This window comes from Vigna unguiculata, chromosome 2, assembly GCF_037176805.1.
Source record: "Vigna unguiculata cultivar grain cowpea cultivar isolate G323 ecotype 2 chromosome 2, ASM3717680v1, whole genome shotgun sequence".
Taxonomy (NCBI): domain Eukaryota; kingdom Viridiplantae; phylum Streptophyta; class Magnoliopsida; order Fabales; family Fabaceae; genus Vigna; species Vigna unguiculata.
Genome location: NC_140793.1, coordinates 8,866,730 through 8,890,252, shown reverse-complemented (window position 1 = coordinate 8,890,252; position 23,523 = coordinate 8,866,730). Strand labels below are relative to the sequence as shown.

General features: G+C 35.7%; 1 protein-coding gene across 1 annotated transcript; it reads right to left on the bottom strand.

Moving 5' to 3' along the window:
- Positions 1-8,361: 8,361 nt before the first annotated feature.
- LOC114173002 (cationic amino acid transporter 1-like) lies at positions 8,362-10,729 on the bottom strand. Its single transcript, XM_028057184.2, has 4 exons — positions 10,101-10,729; positions 9,626-10,023; positions 9,173-9,532; positions 8,362-9,100 (listed from the first exon to the last, which is right to left on the bottom strand). Exons 1-4 carry the CDS (start codon positions 10,645-10,647, stop codon positions 8,447-8,449), a joined length of 1,959 nt encoding a protein of 652 aa, XP_027912985.2. The 5' UTR covers positions 10,648-10,729; the 3' UTR covers positions 8,362-8,446.
- Between the last annotated feature and the right edge of the window lie 12,794 nt (positions 10,730-23,523).

Here is a 23,523-nt window from a genome sequence, read left to right as displayed (position 1 = left end):
ATATTAAATAAGAAGTTACATATTACAAATAGTAAAGGAAAATTAGAAAATATAAATTATCACAAGTAATTAACACATTGAACTTACGAACAATAATATAATAAATGTCATTTACTATATCTCTGGAATTATTTTGTTATCTTCTTCCTTTTTTGTTGGTGACATCAAATATTGTTTATTTCATTGGGTAAACAAGTCAGTTGTTAAATAATTGTGTTAATGGGGAGTGGGTTTAACTATGAATTTATTTTTATTTACAAGACAATTAAATATATGCATAAGAACTAAGATGTGTTGTTTCCTATGTAAGTACTTAATCTGTCAAACAATAGATTATCCCTATTCTTTGTCTAAAATGTGCATCTAAAAATAAATACATCATGGACATAAAAGGTCAAGAGAAAACTCAAGGTAATGAAGAACATCTTAATAGCAACCATAGTGTTCTCAATAGCGACCAACTCTTAATTAGGCTAACAAGAACATCTTAATAGCAACCATAGCGTTTACATGTGTTGGTTGATGATACTCGTCACATTATTTGCATGAATTAAGTTTCTATGATCCATGAGGAGAAGAAAAACCCTGAACATGCAATATTTTAACAGCCTAAGAAGCCAATTCATAAACCATGTTTGGGTTTGCATAAAGATCATGGTCACACTAATGTCCAAGAATAGTGTAAGAGAAAACCATGGATATCTAGAAAGGTTATTGTTAGAAGTGCTTATTTTCAACACAAACAAGTGGAAAAGAATGCTTGTGACGAGAAACATGAGTACCAATCCTTTGTCATTGTCACTAATGAGAGAAAAAAGCCATATCTCATTGTGATTTATGTAATAACCATTGCCATTGTCACAATAATGGTAAGAGAATCCACTTGCACAATTAACTTGGTTCGTAAATAGATGTGTTCCAACTTCGACATCAATGTGGTTAATTTGTGGTGATATAATTGCAGATTTTGCATCTTATGCCCTAGAAGGAGAGATACTCATGAAGCCTGCAGACCTGATGTGCGTAGTTGTTCTTGTTTTTGCTTCATCAGTATCTAACATAGTAAGAACAAGATACTTGAAAGGTGAAAGAACTCCATCATCTCTTTTCTTACTTGTTACAATATATACATTTAAGTTTAACAATATTCTAAGTACATACATTCTTTGTTGGTACTGAACATATTCTAAAAATAAATTCTATTCATTAATAGTTTGTAATTTTGGTTAGCCTTATTAATAGATGTTATCTGTTAGTTTAATTATTACTATCATATACTTGTAATAAATTGCAAGGCTTTAATCTATTTTTAAACATAAACAGTCTTAGTGTATGATTGATATATCCTTTAATTATTAATGAAAAAAGTTAATATATATAACTTGAATGTTGCATCTATATATTGGCGTTGGTTCTTAATCTGAGTTTAATTATGTGTATTGTAGATCTTGGGAACACCAACCAGAGAATAAATAAGTACATGAATCCAAATTGCATAAGAAGTTATGAACCTTGTTGAGCTACAAGGTATCTGATTAAGGAAGTGTTTGTAATGAACAAATTATATCAAACACCGCATTTGAAGGATGTTATTTAATTTTTTTGTTATGTATAATTTTTTGATTAAAGCAACTAACACTATAATAATGACTTATTAATTTTAATTTTTACGCTTTGTTATTTACATTGTTTGATATTAAAATTGTAGACTTTATTTTGTTCCTTTTATAAATGTTATTTGTAAATTATAAATACCAAAAATCTAAAATTGTTGCCTTTTATAATTTTTCTTTTATTTTAGGATTTATGTATTATTAAACACTACTAAAGAAACAAAAAAGTGAACTCCAATGAAAATTATTTACTGCTGATTATCGACACAATGTGGATTTGAACCACTGACAACAATGGGAGTTTCAAACCCCAAATAGGGGTTCGAAAACCCCAAGGAGTAGCGGGGGTTCCAGAAACCCTAGACAATAGTGGGGGTTCCAAAAACCCAGACAATACTAGAGGTTTTGTAAATTTCCGATAAGTTGTGTTTTTCCAGGGGTTGATAAAATCCTCGGTAATATGTTAGTCATACTGGTTCTCCTAGAGGAATTCCAAACTCTTGGTAAAATCATTAGTAGGGGATAAAACCCTATAAATGCCAAATATAACCCCACTAAAATTAATTATTTTTGTAGTGTATATTATAAAAATAAATTAAGAAGGACAATGATACAAAAGAATAATTTTTTTTATATATAATAAGAAGTTATAGATGATAATTAAAAATTAACAAAGTAGTTTTTATTTATTATTTTTATTGATCAAAATTTAATTTCTAAAATAGATTTAAAGTGAATAATTTCTAATTAAATATCAATTAGAGAGTAAAAATATTATTTATAAATAAAAAACATATATGATCATTAATTACTAAAAATATAATATCTAATTATATTATACAATTTTAGTAATAATTATTATCATTTTAAATACTAATAATTTTTAATTAATAAAATATTATTTTACTATAAAATTAATTATAATCAGTTGTCAAATTAGTCTATATTTAATTAATTTCTTATAGTGTTAGAACATTTAATGAAAATAATATTACACGGTAAATAAATTTATCTACCATAATAAATTTTAAAAATTAATTAATATTATTTATAGTAACATTTAAAAACATTATTATAGGATATACACAATAACATATTTAATAAATATAATAAAGAAAATGTTACTAAAATTTGTAAATTTATGTAGTTAAACTTTTCTTCTTGCCTCCAAAGAAAGAAGTACAAATGTACCTCTATTTGAATATAGATGTTTCACTGTTATAATTTCCTGTTGATTTAAGGAATACAAAATAGAAAATGATTGGTTGACATCTTTTTTTTACTACTTTTTCTACCACCTTACGTGGAATGAGCAATGACATTCTTATTTTAATTTTTAATTTAGTTTTAAATTGCTCACACTAGCACTTAAGAAAGAAATTTTCTTCCGCGCGTGGGCACCAAAATTGCATTCTCTTTCCCTCTCTTCCAACCCCATTTCTCAATTACGAAACCCCATTTTTGAACTCTCGAACCCCATTTTTGAAACCATTCTCACATTCTTGAACCCCAATTTGGAACCCCCGTTCTATTGCTATTATCCAACCTCATTGTGGTGTCATTCTCTTCCTCCGAACCACACACATATAACCTTTCCCTTGTAGTCTGAAAAATTGCCACCGTCAAACATCGAAAGCTACCATTGAAGAACCCCAACCCCATTCCTTTGTACCCACGAACGCTTCTTGCAAGACCCGTGAAAATTAATTAATTAAATAATTAATTACTTAATAAATGCGGGTAGAAAGCGCCTTTATGACATTAATTATGGTTTAATGTGGTGTGGAAAAGTATTAACTCAAGTGGTTGAGAGTACTTAATTGTGTGAAAGGACTTGGGTTTGAGTCCTATGTATGTCAATTATGTGTTGCTGTTTTATTATTAATTTTTAATAATATGTATGAGTAGGGAATTGATACTATAAACTATTATTGATTGGAGTGTATCACCAAATGTGTATTGGCATAGTGGTTGTGCTTGGCATTATGAGTGGAGGGTCACAAGTTCAAACCTTGTTAGACGAAACTTAACCTTTCTTTTTACTAAACTTAGCTTGGGATGAGTGTAGAACGGTTGTGTACATTCGAACTATGTTATGGTTTCTATTTTTTTGGTTTTAATTTTCCCGTGTTTTTTTTTTTTGGAACGGTATCTTATTAAATGAGGTATTTTATTTTAAATTGTTATTTGATATGTTATTTATTAAAAACCAGTAATATTCTTTAGGGATGTTACAATTCCAACGATTGTGGGCATTTAGGTAGGTTTAAATTTGGTTTTCCCTCACCTTTTCTTGACAGCCCCTCCATATTTGTGTGAAGTATTTTTGCGTGGTTCTTGCATGGCATAGGGGTTCTCGTATTCATCTTCTTCCTCTACAGAGATTTTAAATGTATGTGCATATGTGGAAAAACTTTCCTGGCCCATTTTCAAAATTAACCTGCAACCCAAGACTAATTACGTTGCAACCCACAAGTGACTTTTTGCACAAAATAAAATCACAGATTTGGAAAGTGTAGTTAGAAACACAATTCCCTCCCATACTTGATAAACCCAAACTTGTGCACACCAATAACACACCCCCTCCCAATGCTTATAAACCAATTATATGTGCAATTTGGGGAAGAACTTTGATAGCCCATTCTTAAATTTAACTTGCAACCTAAAACTAATTAAGTTGTAACCCATAAGTGACCTTTTGCACGAAATAAAATCTCAAATTTGGAAAATGCAGTTGGAAACACAATTCCCTCCCATACTTGTTAGATCCCACCCTGTGCACACCAATAACAAACCCCATCCCAGCACTTCTAAACCAAATGTATGTGCAAATTGTGGAAGACCTTATGTGGCCCATTTTTAAAATTAACTTGTAACCCAAGAGTTAAGTTGTAACCCACAAGTGAGCTTTTGCACGAAATAAAATCACAGATTTTGAAAGTGCAACTTGAAACACAATTCCCTTCCATACTTGGTGGACCACAGCCTGTGCACACTAATAACACACATTTTTCTCTATTTTTGCTTAGGTTTTATGTGTACACCCATGATTTGGTCGATTTGGTTGTGTCCCTATAGTTGGTTGAATAAATATAATAAAGAAAATGTTACTAAAATTTGTAAATTTCTGTAGTGCAACTTTTCTTCTTGTAGGAAAAATAAGCATAAAATAGATAAAACCATAAATAAAAGGAATTCCTGAGACGTGTAGAAAACACTGCCCTTAAGGATTTATCCGCAGTATATGTGCAAACCCCCCAGGGTACAACAGGAACATCTCAGATATATTCCGAGGATAGCAGAAACTAGCAAGATAAGTAACCCAGGATATAAGAGAGAATGAAGAAATAAGAAAAGGAGAGATGAGAAAGGTTCTGTCTTGGAAGAGTATTTAAGCTCCTATTTATAGGTGATGAAAAAATCCAAGCTCTATAACTGAAGTCTAGTGTGGAAAATAATATCCCATAAAATGTGGATGTGGGATCAACATGTGGAGGAGATCTCGCTGCAACAACATGCACCATCCTAAAAAGGAGGGAGACTTGCTCACATTGCAACAACTGCAAGGCTATTATTTTTGCAATATTATTATAAATATATAACAATCCCCCACATATTGCAAAAGATAAGAGATAGAAAGAAAGAAGATCCTGGATCTCAACTAAGATGTAATGCATTAGAGCTGGTATAGCAAGCTATATGAACCAGTCTTAGATTGAGAAACTTAACCCACAGTGTAGTTGGTATAGCAAGCTATACGAACCAAGGACACTTGATGTGTGTTAGCGGTTTTATCAATCACAATACACCCCCACAATTCTTGCTGTTATCTTTGTGTTGCGCTACTAGGCCATGCGCGTGTCCGGTATTCATGAGTGCTCTAGAGATCATGCCAATATCTCATACAAGCGGCCCCACTCGACACTCATATAGGTGATTTCATCAAGTGTATGCTGCAAATCATACACCACCCGTAAGGGATATGAAAATCATTAAAACTTTGTTTCCACTAAAATTCTTACACCACATAGAATTTTAATTATAAAGTTTAACCTCTCAATAATGCAGTCTCTAGAACTTTCACACACACACCATAGGAATGGACATAATTGATTTAAAATCAATCAATTAATTTAGTGCTATCAGAACTAACAAGTGATTTGTTCTTACCCATATGAACCTTATTCATGGGATCTCCAATCACAAAGGTTGGGTTACCATCACTTGTTTGTTTCAAGTCGCTCAAGTCTCATTTCCCTCGATGTTTCTATAATCATATTTCATCCTAGGATTTTGTCAAAGGATCTGCTAGATTCCATTCCGACTTCACATACTCAATGGAAATTGTTTCACTCTTCAGTAGCTACTGCCGATTGACAATCACAATGTATTTTCATTCCTAGTGGAATGTTAGCTAAGAAGTTCGTCAACTACTCAACTTCACTATCAGCCCTTCTCAAGAACAACATACTTATATTTCTTGTTGATTTAGCTATATCATTTGCCTGGCTGATCTCCAAGGAATCACACTACCCCTAAGTGTGAATTTATTACCACTAATGGATTTTGTCTCGTCTGAATCAGAGGTTCAGTTAGCATCATTGTACCCTTCTAGTACAATGGGAAAATCCACTATATTCAATGACATATTCCATTGAATCTCGTAAGCATCTCATAGGTCTCAATATTCCTAATTAGAATATTAGGTGTATCTTCTCAGTTTATACTGCATAAACAACACCTGGTCTAGAAAAGACCGTCACAGGTAGTAAGCTCCCAATTATCTGAGCATACTGAGATTGAGAAAATAATTCTCCTTTATTTTTCTTTAATTAGTATCATAAGGGATATTCACTCATTTATAATATCTAAACTTCCTAAGAAGTTTCTCAAGAACTCTACTGGGATAGTAATACTATCACCCTTCCTTATGATTCTATCTTAAAAAATTACATTGTTTCACCTAGAAACAATTTATATTTCAAAATTAGATTCTAGAAACAACTTAGTTGTAGAAACTATTATCCCATTGCATGCATAGATTCTATTTGACTTGTATTACAGTCGCATTGTCCATCAATAAAACCATTCCACTATATACAACGCAGTAATAACTCAGTTGTAGGTGAAAAAGAAATGATAATAATAACCATCAACTCAGTTTGTGATATAAACAATAATTCCAAGGCATAAGATATATTTATAAAGTAGATCATTTTCGGTATGCACCTCATAAAATGTTTCTCTTCACTTAAGAATAAATTAGACAAATCAATGATTATATAATAATATTATTCTTCAATTATATATATAACTCACTGATTTTTCATCCTTAATATATAATATCATTTTTAAATCAAACTATACAGCACATAAAAAGGTTAATAATTATAATTAGTAATTACTTATAAATCCTTCCATATATAAGTAGTAATTACCAAAACTCACTCTGACACATTCACATTGACGGAAGGGATGCATATAACAATGGCAGCCAACATGAGGCCAAAACATATCAACATTTAATATGCCAATTTTGCCTATACTACCGTTACAGCATGTCTCCATTTCACAAATAACATCACCTTTGCACCTTTAGAACAAACTGGATTCCATGATTAAGAACAAAACCTTCTATTATCAGCCATTTACAGAACGCACCATCTCCGAGGATATGCGCTCATAACACAACTTTCATTGGAACCACCGCGTGACTCCTCCGCCAACCACCGTTATACGTCTTCGCCGACCATCGTCACTGTTCGCGCTACGACCACACTAGCGACGTCGCGTGCGAACATCAGGAACGTTGCGATGGGAAACATTACGCCCTTGAAGACTGAACAACACGAAGCGGTGCTCATTTGCGCTTTCCACTATTTCAATCAAAATGGCAAGAACTCCTAGGGAGAACCCTTACTTGGAGAAAGAATCGCGGTTATAGGGTCCCAGTCAGAATCTTTGCAATGGTTTTAGGTTGTTTTGGAAGTAAAGAGAGACCACCGTAAGCTTGCACTACCCATTTTTTCTTTCTTAGTGGTTTTCGAACAAAGGAAAGATTAGCAAAAAAGGAATATCGGAGAAACAAAGAAGAAGCTTTCAGGATTTTCTATGTGTATTTCCATGAATAAATCCTTAAGATCGTAGGCAAAATATGCATAAAATAGATAAAACCATAAATAAAAGGAATTCCTGAGACGTGTAGAAAATACTATCCTTAAGGATTTATCCGCAATATATGCGCAAACCCCCTAAGGTACAACAGAAACATCTCGGATATATTCCGAGGATAGCAAAAACTAGCAAGATAAGTAACCCAGGATAAAAAAGAGAAGGAAGAAATAAGAAAATGAGAGATGAGAAAGGTTCTGTCTTGGAAGAGTATTTAAGCTCCTATTTATAGGTGATGAAAAAATTCAAACTCTGTAACTGAAGTCTAGTGTGGAAAATAATATCCCATAAAATGTGGATGTGGGATCAACATGTAAAAAAGATCTCGCTGCAACAACATGCACCATCCTAAAAAGGAGGGAGACTCAACAAAGCTATTATTTTTTCAATATTATTATAAATATATAACACTTCTTGCCTCCAAAGAAAGAATTACAGATGTACCTCTACTTGAATATAGATGCTTCACTGTTATAATTTCCTGTTGATTTAAGGAGTACAAAATTAAGTAATATAGGTCTAGTGACTCCTTCATTTCTTTTCATTTTATCACAGAATCCTGGGAATTTAAAAGAACTTGTTTTAAAACAAACCTTATTTTTTTCGAAGTATTTCAGGTGAACAATAAACACATAGAGAGTGGAACATAAACAGCAGCAAAATCAATTGTTTAAGTTATTGTGATCTTGATTTTTTGTACCAGACTCTGTCTGTGATGGAACAACATTTTCTTCATCCAACTTTGACTCAGACAAGCTCTCCACTCTCTCCTTCTTCAGCATCTGTGCCATGTCATAAGAGGAATGCAATCCCACAAACAGGTAATACACCAGCAAAATCGCAGTCCACAGTCCAAATCTCCTGAACGAAGCCTTATCCAACGACCCAAGAAGGAAAACGTTGATGCCAATAGAAGCTGATGGCAGGAACGGCACCAGTGGCACACCCCAAACCTTTGGCTTCTTCGTCATCGGGACCAAAACCCAAATCCCCACTGTTCCCAGAAGCCAAAGCGGCACCATGACGGTGTAACCAACCCATTTCGTGGTGTTGGCCCAGTAAACAGCTGAGGCAACAGAAGAACCCAATATGAGAGCAATGCACAGAACGAACTTCACAATGTTGGGTTGTGTAGCCACCCCTCTTGCACAGTAGCGGCGAACCAACAGGGCCAGTGCCACAAGGGAGAACAAGAAGAGAGTGGAGATTGAAAGAAGGTTAGCAAGAACATCAAGGCTTGTGAAGAATGCAACAATGGCGGTGGCACCAAGCATGACAACCGTGGCATTGATGGGTGTCCCAGTTCTCTCATTTACCTTTCAGTATAAAAAGGGTTTTTGTCAGACATGTCTGTGTTATTTTGGCAAGATTTATTTGTTGTTACGTACCTTAGCAAGCCATGGAGGTAGCAACTGTGTTCTAGCGATGTGAGTGAGATACCTGGCTTGTCCCACAGCACCAACAAGGAGAACGCTCGTCATTCCTTTCAACGCCCCAAATGCAACGATGTACTTCGCCCAACTCATCCCTACCGCTTCAAACGCCACAGAGAAAGCAGCATTCTCGTCAACCTCCGAAAACCTCTGCATCAAACAGAGGGTAACCGACAGCATGCAGTACACAAGCGTGGTGCAAGTCATCGACCCTATCAGCCCCAACGGAATGTCCCTGCCAGGGTTCTTCGTCTCCTCCGCCATCGTGGAAACCGCGTCGAATCCCACGTACGCGAAGAACAACACCGCCGCCGCCTGCAAGTAGGGATGGATCAGATTCATCAACTAATCAAACTCAACTACTCAAACTGATTTTGAATCATGCAAATGATTCAAAGTTTTGTTTACCTGGAAGATGCCACGGGGTCCGAAGGGAAGAAAGGAGGAGTAGTTAGCGGCGCGGGCTTGGGTGAGGCCGGCGACGATGATGAAGAGGAGGACGAGGAGGTGGAGGATGGAGGCGAGGTAGTTGAAGCGGGAGGAGCCCTTGGTGCTGGAGACGGCGAAGAGGCCAATGATGAAGAGGACGGCGACGGCGATGGGGTCGAGGTGGCTGTAGTCGGCAGAGAGGTGGTGGATATGGATGAGGAACTTGTCGGAGTCTTGGTTGCAGAGAGTGGCGAAGTAGGAGGTCCAGGAGCGTGCCACGGCGGCGCCGCCCACCACGTACTCCAGAAGGATGTTGCCGGATGCTATGTAGGCCACGAAATCGCCGAGCTCCACTCTCAAGTACGCAAACGAACCACCTAATAATCATCCATTTCTATACCTTGGTGAGGTTTGAAAAACACATGTAAAGAAGTAGCAGAAGAAAGAAAGATACCAGCGACGGGAATTTCGACGGCGAATTCGGTGTAGCAGAAGACAGAAAGCATGGCAGAGACGCCGGAGATAACGTAGGACAAAACGACGGCGGGTCCGACGTGGTTCCTGACCTCATAGCCGGTGAGGACGAAGATGCCGGAACCTATGACGCTGCCCATTCCGAACCATATGAGATCCCACCATGTGAGCGTCTTCTTCATGTCGTGGTGGCTGCGCCGCTTCATTTCCACCAACTCCACCTCCTCCATGGACCGACCCGTCACTCGATCCACTAGCCTCCATGGCGTCTCCAACAACGCTTTCTTGTACTTTGATAAGCTCTCGAACGACTCCAACGTTATTGCCTCAGAGTACCTTCTGTTCTCGTCGTTTCCCTCCATTATTTCTTCTGCATGCTCCTCAATAACACATAACTTAGTGCACCATAACCAATCCTTGATTGTGTAGAACTCTTTTAGCAACCTCATTGTATTTTCTTGAGATATTTTTTGCTTAGAAAGTGATGTGAGTGACCCTACATAGACAAGTTGCAGCTTTGGGAACATTTAAGATAATATAAATTTTCAAATTTAGGTTCTATCGGTAGTTGATACTTCCCTCTCATCTGTAGTTTAAAATTTTTATAACCCTTACTTGGAGACATGTTAATGGATCTGTTAAATTCATTTTCTATTTTGTACCCGTGTGTACCGTTACATTGGCTCACCTATATAAGGGTTAATGTTGTTTCAATAAAAGTGTGCTTCTATCACAGTTTACTCATATATATGCTTTTGTTTCATTCTCTGATTCACGTTTAATATGGTATCAAGATCAAGGTTTGAGTGAGTGGCCTGTGAAGTGAAGGGTAGCTATCTTGATAGTCCAAGATCGAGTTTATTGGAATCAAGAACAATGTGAAATCTGCAAGATTCACTCAGCAAACAATGTGAAATCTTCAAGATTCACTCAGCAAACAAAGGAAGATGGTTGGTAATGGAAGCATCATCCCAGGGGCAATACCTGTGAGGGGAAGTTGTTTGATGATTGGAGAATCAAGACGAAGGTAATCTTTGGGTATCAGGACCTGTCAGAGGTGATTCTGGTTGGTCTTGAAGATCCAGGGCAAAAGGCTAGTGATGAAGAGAAGAAGGCTTTCAAGAATCGGTAGAAACTTAATGATAAGGCCAAGTTTTTGTTGTATCAGTGTGTGAGTTCCAAAATCTTTAACAAGATCTCGAAGGCAGAGACTGCTAAGGAGGCATGGGGGATTCTTGTCAAAGACGTACGGAGATGATGACAAGAATAAAAAGGTGAAACTACACACGATAAGAAGAAAGTTTGAGCTTCTGACGATGGAAGAGAATGAGACCATTGCAAAATATTTTGACAAAATTCAGGAGTTGGTTAATGCAATGAGGGCATGCAAGGATAGCATCACAGATCAATCTATGGTTGACAAGATCTTGAGGACTCTTCCTCAACGATTTGACCATCTGGTGGTGACCATTGAAGAAACGTGTGATCAATGGACTTAGAAGATTTGCAGCATTCATTGGAAGCTCACGAGTGCAGAATCAATGAGCCAAAAAGGATTCAAGAACTAGCTCTTAAAGCAAGAACTAGATATAAAGAAAGGAGTAAAAAGGATGGTCAAAAGAATAGCAGAAAATTGGAGGCTAACAAGACGAAATGGAAGTCAATAGGTGAATCAAGAGAGGGTAATCGAAAGGAAAACTCTTTTGGGAATGATGAAAAGGAATGGAAGTTTGACAAGAGGAAGGTGCAGTGTTGTCAACGGGACACTTTGCCCGCGAATGCCGTAACGGTGGAGTGAAAGGCAAGAAGAGTCAGGTGTATCTTGCTAAAGAAGAGTTGTCCGATTCTGAAGTAGTAATACTGATGGCACAGACAGAGATAGTGAGTAACGATGAGTCTTTGTGGTATCTGGATTCGGGTTGCTCAACTCATATGATCGGGAGGAAGGACTGGTTTGTGAACATTCAAGAACCACCCTCACATGGGAGGATCAGGTTTGCTGATAATAGTAGTCTAATAGTAAGAGTGGGAAAAGTTGTTTTAAGGGATCTTGATGGAAGAGAAATTATAGTAGAAAATGTACTATACGTGCCAGGTTTGAAGACTAATTTAATGAGTCTTGGGCAACTTCTTGAAAAAGGGTTTTCAACGAAGATGGAGGACAGTTGCTTAAGTGTGTTCGATCAATACAAAAGAACAGTAATTCAAGCCAAACTGTCCCATAATCGAACTTTTCAGATTGGGACGAAGACTTTGAAACATCAGTGTTTCTCTACAGTAGAAGCTAAGGCAGAATGGTTGTGGCATCAAAGATTTTGCCATCTCAATTTCAGAGATTTGCATCAGTTAGGAAGCAATCAAATGGTTTCTGGTCTACCCAAGATCAACGTTCTAGAAGAGGTTTGCAGAGATTGTGTGCAGTGCAAAAAAACTCGTAAAAGATTTAGCAAATGGTTACCCATAAAGACCACCGAGAAATTGGGGCTAGTTTATTCTGACGTTTGTGGTCCCACACAAGTCGAAACACCTGGAGGTAACAAGTACTTTTGTACTTTTATCGATGATGCTACAAGAAAGACACAGGTGTATCTTGTTAAATGGAAGAGTGAAGTGTTTGATGCATTCAGAAGATTCAAGAAAATAGCAGAGAAGCAAAGTGGGATGACTGTGAAGGTGCTACAGACATATGGAGGTGGAGAATATGCTTCCAATGAATTCATAGATTTTTGTGAAGAAGAAGGTTTGGTGCACGAAGTCACTCCCCCTTATACGCCCCAACATAATGGTTGTGTCGAAAGAAAGAATATGAGCTTGATGAACATGGTAAGGTGCATGTTACGTGGGAAGAAGTTACTTTAGTTCCTCTAGGGAGAAGTAGTAAGCACTGCTTCATACGTGTTGAACAGGTGTCCCACTAAACTTTGCAGAAATTGACACCTGAGGAGGCTTGGACAAGTGTGAAACCAAGCATGTCACACCTTAGGACTTTTGGTTCGCTATGTTGGAAACCGGTTCCTGATCAACTAAGGAAGAAATTGGATGATAAAGGGGTACCACAAGTACTGGTTGGGTATCATTCAACAGGAGGCTATATGCTTTTTGATACATAAACGAATCAAGTGAGTATTAGTAGAGATGTGGTAATCGACGAAATAACAAAATGGAACTAGTAGTAGTCTACGACTAGTGAAGCACAATCTAAGGTGATTTTTGCAGATAATTCTAGATCAAATGTGGCTGATAGCAATGATCAGGAAGCAATAAGACGTTAATCTCATGTTAAGAAACCACCAACACATAAGCAAGATTATGATTTCCTTCATGATTCTATGGTTTCCTCTAAGGGTAATCTGATTCATTTTGCCTTTATTGTTGAAGCAGAACCACTCAGTTTTGAAGATTCAAAGACAGATGGGAAATGATGGAAGGCTATGAAGGAAGAAATCAGATCGATTGAGAAGAATAACAGTTGGAAGTTAGTTGATTTACCAATTGATAAGAAGCCAATTGAGCTAAAGTGGTTTTATAAGACAAAGGTAAACCCAAAAGGTGAAATAGTGAGACTCGCTTGGTTGCAAAAGGGTATTTGCAAAGGGAAGGAGTGGATTATGGAGAAGTATGTGCTCCCGTGGCACGCATTGAAACAGTTTGTTTAGTAGTGTCAGTGGAAAACCAAGAAGGTTGGAGCATGCATCAACTGGATTTTAAATCCGCATTCCTAAACTATTTTCTTAGGGAAGAAGTATATGTCTTACAACCTCGTGGTTTCGAAGTTAAAGAGCAAGTACACATGGTCTACAAAATTAATAAAGCTTTATATGGCCTAAAACAAGATCCAAGAGCTTGGAATAGGAGAATTGATGAATTTCTTTGTTAGATAGGGTTCCTGAAGTGCACATCTGAATTCGGGGTTTATGTTAAGAATTTAAGTGGTGAAGGAAAACTCATTATTTGCTTATGTACTGTGTGGTCCACCGACTCCTCGGCACAGTAGTCTTTTTCTAAAAACCTTCGCGTTTCACCTTCGTCATCGCTCAAGGCTGGGAGGGCTTGTGTACTGAACGGCCTATCGGTGCATCGGCCTAACAAACCAAACTCAAGCAGCCACAGGCTGCTAGCTACGGTCTATAGCGGACCTTAAGGCGACCGACCCATCGGTCAGACGAGTTAAACACCTTTAATCGTTTAAAACTGTTCACCCATAAAAGATAACCCGCCAGGCCGTGCAACCATCGGTCGATCAGCCAGGTGGAAAACTGGACCAATCAGCCAAATTAATTAAAATAAAGCAAGTCAGTAATCATAGTTAAAAAGCTATTGGGTCGCGATTAAGGAGCCCTATTCACAGGCCCACACCGGAAACTATAAACAGGGTCTCGAGGTAAGGTGGTGAGGATCTTTAATGCGCATTTATTACAGTGGTTATAATTATCGACCGTTCGGCCCTAAAACTAACTTAAGCATCGGAACCTTTTAGACAGGTACACCGATCGTCCGCCCGACCGATCGAGGAAGAAGGAAGATTGTGTGCAACGGAGGATACAGCAAATTACTTTAGAAGAACGCATAGAGGAGAAAGAGGGATAATTTTAGTGTTAATAGTAGGTGATTGGTCCTTACACCCGAAACATTTTGGCGCCCACCGTGGGGCCGAGCAGCCGTTAGCAGACCTTATACCCTTATGGTGACCACAAGAAACAGGACAAGCAACGCAGACGGAGGAAGGATGGCGGATGATCAGGCTGATACGAGAGAGATTATCAGGGCAATGCAGCAGCGGATGGATGAGATGCACAGATGCATGCCCTGCGGGAGGAGAACGCCGCTCTTCGGCAGAAAGACGAAGCCATTCCCTCAACCCCAACTGTACCCGACCCTCTTCGTTTGAGCAGGGTGCAGCAACACCGAGAAGCCGAGCGGATGGAGAGTTGACCCCCCCCCCCCAACGGGAGCTGAGCAGTCGCAGCCAGTGCAAGTGGAGAGAACATAAGCATCCAGGGGGAATGCATCCCATACAATGGCCGAAAGCTCAGGGGCTAGCAGAGGAGGTCACCCTTCCAGACAACCGATCCACGTTGCGGGAAACTTCCCTTTCACTCAGTTTATTCTGAAGACTCCTCTGCCCGAGCGGTGGAAAATGCCAATGTTTGATAAATACGATGGCACGACCAACCCGGATAATCACAAGCGAGTGTTCACGCACTAGATGATATTTCATGCGGTGAGCGACCCGATCTGGTGCCGCGTGTTCTCAACCTCCTTGACGGGGGAAGTGTTAGAGTGGTTCTCCGAGTTGTCGGCCAACAGCATCGACTCCTTCGCCACTTTGAAAGCCAGGTTTAGCACGCAGTTCGCCCCCTTGCGACTGGCTATACTGACAGTGGACAATTTGGTTAACATTCGCCAAGAAGACGGGGAATCCTTGAGGAGTTATCTCGACCGGTATAACTGGATGTCAATCAAGATCAAGGACCTCAGTGACAAGATCGCCCGACATCATTTTTCGTACGGCCTGCAGTCGGGCGTCTTCGCGGATAAGATAAGCCGCAAGAAACCAAAAACGATGGAAGAGATGAGGAAACGAGTGGCTAAGTTCATTCAAATGGAGGATATGCAGGAGTTTCGGGTGAAGAAGAGAGAGAAGGAGGACGCGATCGCACAGAAAAATGCCACCCGACCGAGCAAACAGCTCGCTCGGCCTAGTGAGAAGAAAATGCCCAAGTTCACCACGTACACTCCGTTGGCCGTCCCAGGGCAAAGATCTTGCAGGAGGCCTTTAGCGCCGATACACTTCCGGCTCCTAGAAGAAAACCCCCACCCCTTGATGCCGACGGCAGCAAGCACTGCCAATATCACCGAACTATCGACCACACCACGGAAGAATGCCACACGCTCCGGGACAAGATAGAGGAGCTGATCCGACAAGGGCACCTCAAGAAATATATCAGGCAGGATCGTCCCCCGCAAAGCCAGGCGAAGAATAGGAGCCCTATCCGAAGGCAAGCCCCCCCAAGGCGTGAAAGGCGGCAAGAACGGGAGCCCGACCGGCGAAGGGGGGAACTCTCCAAAGAACACCAGAGCCCGAGAAGTCGTAGTAGGAGCAGAGACAAATCCTTAAGGGGGTATATAAACACTATCTTAGGAGGATTCGTGGGAGGAGGATCGAGCTCGTCCGCTCAAAAAAGGCATGTCAGGGCGCTCAAGTCGGTCCATCTTGTGGAGAAGAAGGTGTGATCGATGCCCCCCATTACCTTCACCGATGAAGACTTTAAGGCGCCCGACCCGGATCATGATGACCCGATGGTGATCTCCATCGAAGTGGCGGAGTACGGGATCGGGAAGGTCCTGGTTGATCAAAGAAGCTCCGTCAACATCCTATATTGGAAGACTTTCCAGAAGATGAACCTCTCCGAAGACTTGATCGTCCCCTACAACGAGAATATCGTCGGATTCTCGGGCGAGCGGGTAGATATGAGGGGATACTTGGACCTCCGCACCAGGATCGGTTCTCGTAGAGACGGACGGGAGGTAAGGGTCAGGTTCATCCTAGTTGAAGCTAACACTTCCTATAATGTTTTGCTAGGAAGGCCTTGCCTAAACGTCTTTGGGGCTATCGTCTCCACCTTACACCTAGAAATGAAGTTCCCGTTAGACAAGGGGACGATATGCACTGTACATGCCGACCAGCAGATTGCGAGGCAATGTTACGCCGCTGGGCTGAAGATCGCCTCGTACAGCCGCCCCAAGAAGAAACATCGATCAGAGGTGGCAATGACTGATATGAACCCCCGAACTAATACGAAGGATCGAATACAGCGGGCAGAGACACCAAGGACATACCGATCGGGAGGCAGCCGCATCAGTAGGAACCCCTTGGAAAGTTGGTTTGAAACTTGAGAAAAATAATGTAGATGAGTGTTTTGATCCTACTTCATACAAGAAGATTGTAGGAAGTTTAAGGTACTTGTGTCACACCAGACCAAACCTTAATTACAATGTTGGAGTCATAAGCAGGTTTATGCAGGAACCTAAACAATCACACTTGACAAATATGACAGGAAAAGCACAGTTGGCTACTTGTTTTTCTTTGGGGAAGCACCTATTAGTTGGAGTTCAAAGAAGGAATTTGTGGTGGTTCTCTCCACCTGCGAAGCAAAATACATTGTTGCATCGGATGCAACATGTCAAGTATCCTAGTTGAGGAATCTAATTAGTAAATTGCAAATTGGAGATAGTAGAACAACAAAACTTATGGTTGATAACAAATGAGCCATCGATTTGGCTGGGCATCCAGCTTGTCATGGGAAGAGTAAGCACATAAAAACAAGGTTTCATTTCCTATGTGAACAAGTGAATTTGGAAAAGCTGAAACTGGAATATTGCAGGTCTGAAGTTCAACTTGCACCTTGTTTACAAAAGCTCTTAAATATGTTAAGTTTAAGCTACTGAGAGAGCTTATTGGTTTGGTTAATGTGAAGTTTGTTTCTGACTTGAGGAGGGATGTAAGAAATTAAGTTAGAATTAGTTAATGGATTTGTTAAATTTGTTTTCTATTTTGTAACCATGTGTATTGTTACATTGGCTCACCTATATAAGGGCTAATGTTGTTTCAATAAAAGTGTGCTTCTATCATAGTTTACTCAGATATATGCTTTGGTTTCATTCTCTGATTCACATTTAATAATATATTGTATAATATATCTTAGCATAAATAGTTTTAAAATATTTTTGAGAATTTTAATGAAATTAAAAGAGACCAGTTATTACTCTACATGGCCATCATTTTTAACTCAAATTTTGTTTTCATCATCCTACATGAACATGATATTGAGTTGAGATTTCTTTTAAGTTCTCGTGCCTTGTTTGAATTGTCGTTTGCCTTTCACAGTGTTTGATCTACACTGTCCTTCACATTGCGAGTATGTTTGCAACGACCATGATTTTTTGGCCTAAGTATTTTTCTTTGAGTTAGGAAATTTCTTGATATTTTTGTCTCCAATTAGAAACCTTTGGTTTTAGGCCGGAACAAATGTGATGGGATTATTCCTATTGTTTAACTTATTGGAAAACATTTGGGTTTCCATGATTAATGTTTCCCCATATGGTTACACTTATTATGAAATGCCAAAGACAATGAGGAGATGAGATTGAAGGCTTATAGTACTTCACCTCTATAAATAATAGTTATTATTAAAAATAAGGGAAACAACCATAAGAGTGAACTAAAGAGTGGTAAAGATAAAAACATAAGTAATTTCAAGTCTACGTAAAATTCAAAATTGTGCAGTGTCTTCATTGCATAAAATGGAACAAATAGAGAGAAAATGCTTCCCTCGAAAAAAACTATAACAAAGATGAGAAAAATGTGATAGAATCCTTACATGATAATAACACGTTTTATTTGGTGAAGTTGTAAGAAGGCCTTGAATGATTGGTGGACTTATCGGAGTTAAGTATGAGAGGAATTCCATTACTCCTTCTATGTATAAAGCTAAATTAGTGACAAAGGGTTTTAGTTATAGGGTGTTGATTTTAGTGAGATTTTTACCACATGTAAAAGTGTCACCCATCATAGAGTTACATTAAGTTGAAATGCTAATTTTGGTTTGAAGGTAGAGAAAATGGATCGAAAACTACTTTCCCTTACGGTGCTTTGAGGGAAGAGATTCACAAGAAGCAACTTCATTTTCTTGTCCAGGGTAAGAAAGAATTATGTTAGGTTGAGAAAGAACATATACATTTTGAAGTGAACTCCAAGACAAGGTTATAAGAAGGTTTAGTCTATTATGTGTCAACAAGACTACAATAAAACTATTATTGACCATTTATCTGTTAGAAAGTTTGGTGATGATTCATTATCATGTATGTTAATGACATGTTTATTGTTGGAAAAGATATTTTCACAATTGACAAGTTAAAAAGTGGTTGGGTGAGTCATTTGTCATGAACGACGTGGAAGGTGATAAATGAATTCCTGGTATAAGAATGTGAGGTAGGAAAGAGAAGAAGCTTTGTTTATCACAACAACATTATATCAAAAGAGTATTATAGATATTCCATATGGAATAATTCAAGGTAGTGAGTACTCTTTTTGTTACTCATCTTCATTTAAGTTGTAAACAAAGTCCACAAACTAAGGAAACAAGTATGAAATAGGTTCTTTATGGATTTGCAATAGGTAGTTTGATGCATGCAATGGTGGTATATAGCACACGTTGTTACAATTAGTATATTTTTGTTAAACTTTAGTAGAGAACATTGCAATGTAATGTAATGGATTTTGTAGTATCTTTATGGTACTACTAATATTAAACTTTCTTTTAAACGTACTTTGGTAAGGTGCTTAATTTCATATATGATTATAGATATTGATTCAAAAAATTCCACTTCATGCTCTTTCATTAATTTTGCAAAGAGTGTTGTCATAAAAGCTTCTCCTACAAATGTCACTACAAGAAAATTCCTAAATAATGATCAATTTTAGTGACTAAAAATACTTAGTTACTATATTGACCAATTTAGATACCAATTTATAAACTAAAAATTATTGGTGATTAAAATAATTTCTTTTGTGATTAAAAAATTATAATTGATTTCTAAATTTATAATTTTAATAGTTTCTATTATGAATTGGTATCTAAATTGCTCACTAACATTAGCTACTAAAGTTTTAGCTATCGAAGAAATTAGTCTCTAAACATACTTTTTGTTACTAAAATGGGTCATTATTTAAAAAATTTCTTGTAGTGTGTGTAGCTTTGCCTACTAAAGAGACATCATTCATTCTCATTACTAACACATTAAAGACTTGTTATGGTGAAACAAATTCCTTCAAAGACTTTGGTCTTCCTCAAGAAAGATATATATTATTTGTAGATAGTCAGATAGTTATTAATCATGGTAAGAATTTAACTTTTTTTTCTTTCAAAATTTAAACATATTAATGTGAGGTGTCAATATATACAAGATGTTTCTGAAGTTATGTTGTTTGAATTAGGTAAATATTCATATTGATGATAGGGAAACCAATATATTGACTAAGACTTTACTACGAGGAAAGTTTTGAGTTTGTTCGCGTGGTTAGTTCTACGTAATTAAGGAGATGTTTGTTAGCTTTAGGACTCCCTTTACATGTGAAAAATATGCTCAAATATGTAAAACTATTTTGTCTCACTTGAGAGAGGACTTAAGGATACTTAATATTGGAAATAGTGACAACAAATAAGGAAAGAGTAAGAGAAGAGTGCAAATTTTTTAGTTATAATCGAGAATTCATTCACTTTTTTGGAATTGAACTAATTGGTGAAAAGATCATAAAAGAATAATTCTATGATTTCAGCATTAAATGAATTAAAGACTTAAAAAGGTTAATAATTCGTAGAAGCGACCCTATTTAGATTATTCATATTCTTGTTTATTTATGATTGTTGTTTGTTTTGTTTTGGCTAATTGTATTGATTGTATATCCCTATATTAAACACTCTTTTATAGTCTTTATTCACCACAATGAATGTATATATTTGATTTGGACAACTAATTAGTGATTTTTACTTTGATAACAGAAAATTTCTTTTATACTCTTGTTCTCTTATTGTACTTATTTTATTTTGTATTCCTCTTATATTTTTTTAAGTTTAGAGTGTTTATCACACTACTTTTTGCTTTACTATTAAGTTATTATTTTAATCTATTCAATATTAATATTTTATTTTACCTAGTCTAATATTATGATCAAGGTGTTATTTATTTATTTCATGTCTCCTATTTTACAAAAAAAAAAAAAAAATTGTTTTATGATTACATGACCTCTAAAAATAAGTTATTTGATGAAGTTGATGTTTTAAATGGACTAAAAAGTTTAACCAAGTTTTATATTAGACTAAATGAATATTAGACTAAATGATTTTTACTTTGATAACAGAAAATTTCTTTTATACTCTTGTTCTCTTATTGTACTTATTTTATTTTGTATTCCTCTTATATTTTTTTAAGTTTATAGTGTTTATCACACTACTTTTTGCTTTACTATTAAGTTATTATTTTAATCTATTCAATATTAATATTTTATTTTACCTAGTCTAATATTATGATCAAGGTGTTATTTATTTATTTCATGTCTCCTATTTTACAAAAAAAAAAAATTGTTTTATGATTACATGACCTCTAAAAATAAGTTATTTGATGAAGTTGATGTTTTAAATGGACTAAATAATTTAACCAAGTTTTATATTAGACTAAATGAATATTACTATGATCTGATTTTAAAAAAAATTATAAATCTTAAAAGTTGAAAAGTACTGTATTTATTCAAATTTAAGTCATATTAATGAAATTAGTTTTAAATTTTAGATACAATAATTTAATACATAAATTTTATATATTAAAATAATATTATTTTTAACATTTTAAAATTACCTTATTACTTTTAAAATCACATTTGTTAATAAATTGAAGGATAAATTCAATACTAACTAATCCATTCTATGTTGATTTTTTAACATTTTATTTCTATCATCATCAAAATATATTGATTTTAATATGTTCAAAAATAAATTTATCTATTTTAAAACATTAAAATCAATATACATATATTTTGAAATTATGATTAAAAATAACAATAAAATTTAGAAGGGAATCTAAATTCATGGAAATCTAAATCTATTTAGATTCCAATTAGATAAACCGAGACAAAATTGACCTATTTCGGTTTAAGTCAATAAAACACTCTTTCTTTTAACTCTAAATCCAATTTCCAAGTTATTAAAGTCAGATCATTCAATCAGCCCTATTTTACGCAACTCTAACTATCTCACTCCGAAAACAAACCAACAATTTAAAACTCATTCAATGCCTTCCACCTCAAAACAGAATTTCAAAATTTCCTCTCACCGAATATGCTCTTAACTTTATCAATTGTATTCGTTCATGCATTTTACATGGTAACTTTGTTCAGGCCTATGACATTAACATATAAAAATTAGGCTTCAATGCTCCTTATTTTTTTTTATTTTATTAAATTTGGTTACCATTTTCGTTTTACATTCATTTAGGTTTTTATTTTTGTCAATTTGACCATTTTTACTGAGGGTGTATAAATAGACATTAATGAACATTGCATGTCACATTTAGCTCTTGATTTTTTATTTAATATTTGTAAATTTTTTAATTTTTTAATTTTAAAAAAAATTGTTCACGTATCAAGTCACAATTGTGTCATATGTCAATGTCACTTTGTGGTTATATTATTTCTTTTTATTCAATTTAGTCTTTATATTCGTTATTTGTATTTAATTCGGTCTATTTTTATTCAATTTAGTCTCAATTTTGGTTAAAATTGAATAATTTTATCCTTTTTGAGACCATATTTATTTTTTTATAAATATTATATATTTTTATTAAAATTATTTTTATTAATTATTTTTTTAAATTCATCTATAAATTATTTTTTTAAATTCATCTATAAATTATTAAATTTAATTATAATTTGAATATAATTATTAGATTCAATCGTAAAATAAAATATAATTATTTAAAATATTATTCAAATATAATTATTTAATGTTTTAGAAAAATATATTAACATTTCTAAAATTAACATTTAAATCTAAAATTTGTAATAATTTTATTGTGTTTTAGATTTTAAATCTAAAATGTTTTATATTTAAATGTCAATTTTAGAAATTTTTAGAAATGTAAGTATACTTTACTAAAATATTTCTAATATTTTTAAATGTTAATTTTAAAAGTATTAATATTTTATAATATAATTATTAGAAGAAAACATTTAATAATTATATTTTAATATTTTAAGTAATTGTATCTTATTTAATAATTAAATATGACAACTATATTCAATTTATAATTAAAAAATTATTTGTATAATGTGTATAAAAACATTAAATTTGGCATAAATTTGAAAGAGACAAAGTTATTTCATTTTAACCATAATTGGGATTAAGTTGAACAAAAATAATGAAGATAGAAATTGAAGTGGAGAAAAATAGCGAAAAACTAAATTGAACAAAAGAAAATAACACAACCAAATACTAATATGTGACATTGACATGTGATATTGATATTGACACATGTTATGATGTTTGGCTTTTGTATTTTTTTGTCCTTTTGACCAGCTATTTGTAAAATGGGGTCGTTTAAATTTTTTTTTGTAAAACAGGGTTAAGTCGTGGTAGGGGAGTACGACATTAAAGGTTAAGTCGTCCTCCCTTCAACCGGTTTCAACTTTTTTTTAAAAAAAAAAATAAAGTCGTCAGGTGCAACAACGGTTTATGAAAATCTAAGGTTGAAGTCGTCGTCTTCATAGCTGACGACTTCTCATGCTCTTTCTCTCACCCTCTCTCACTCTCCGCCATGGAAATAGATGAGAGCTCTGCCTCCACATCGGA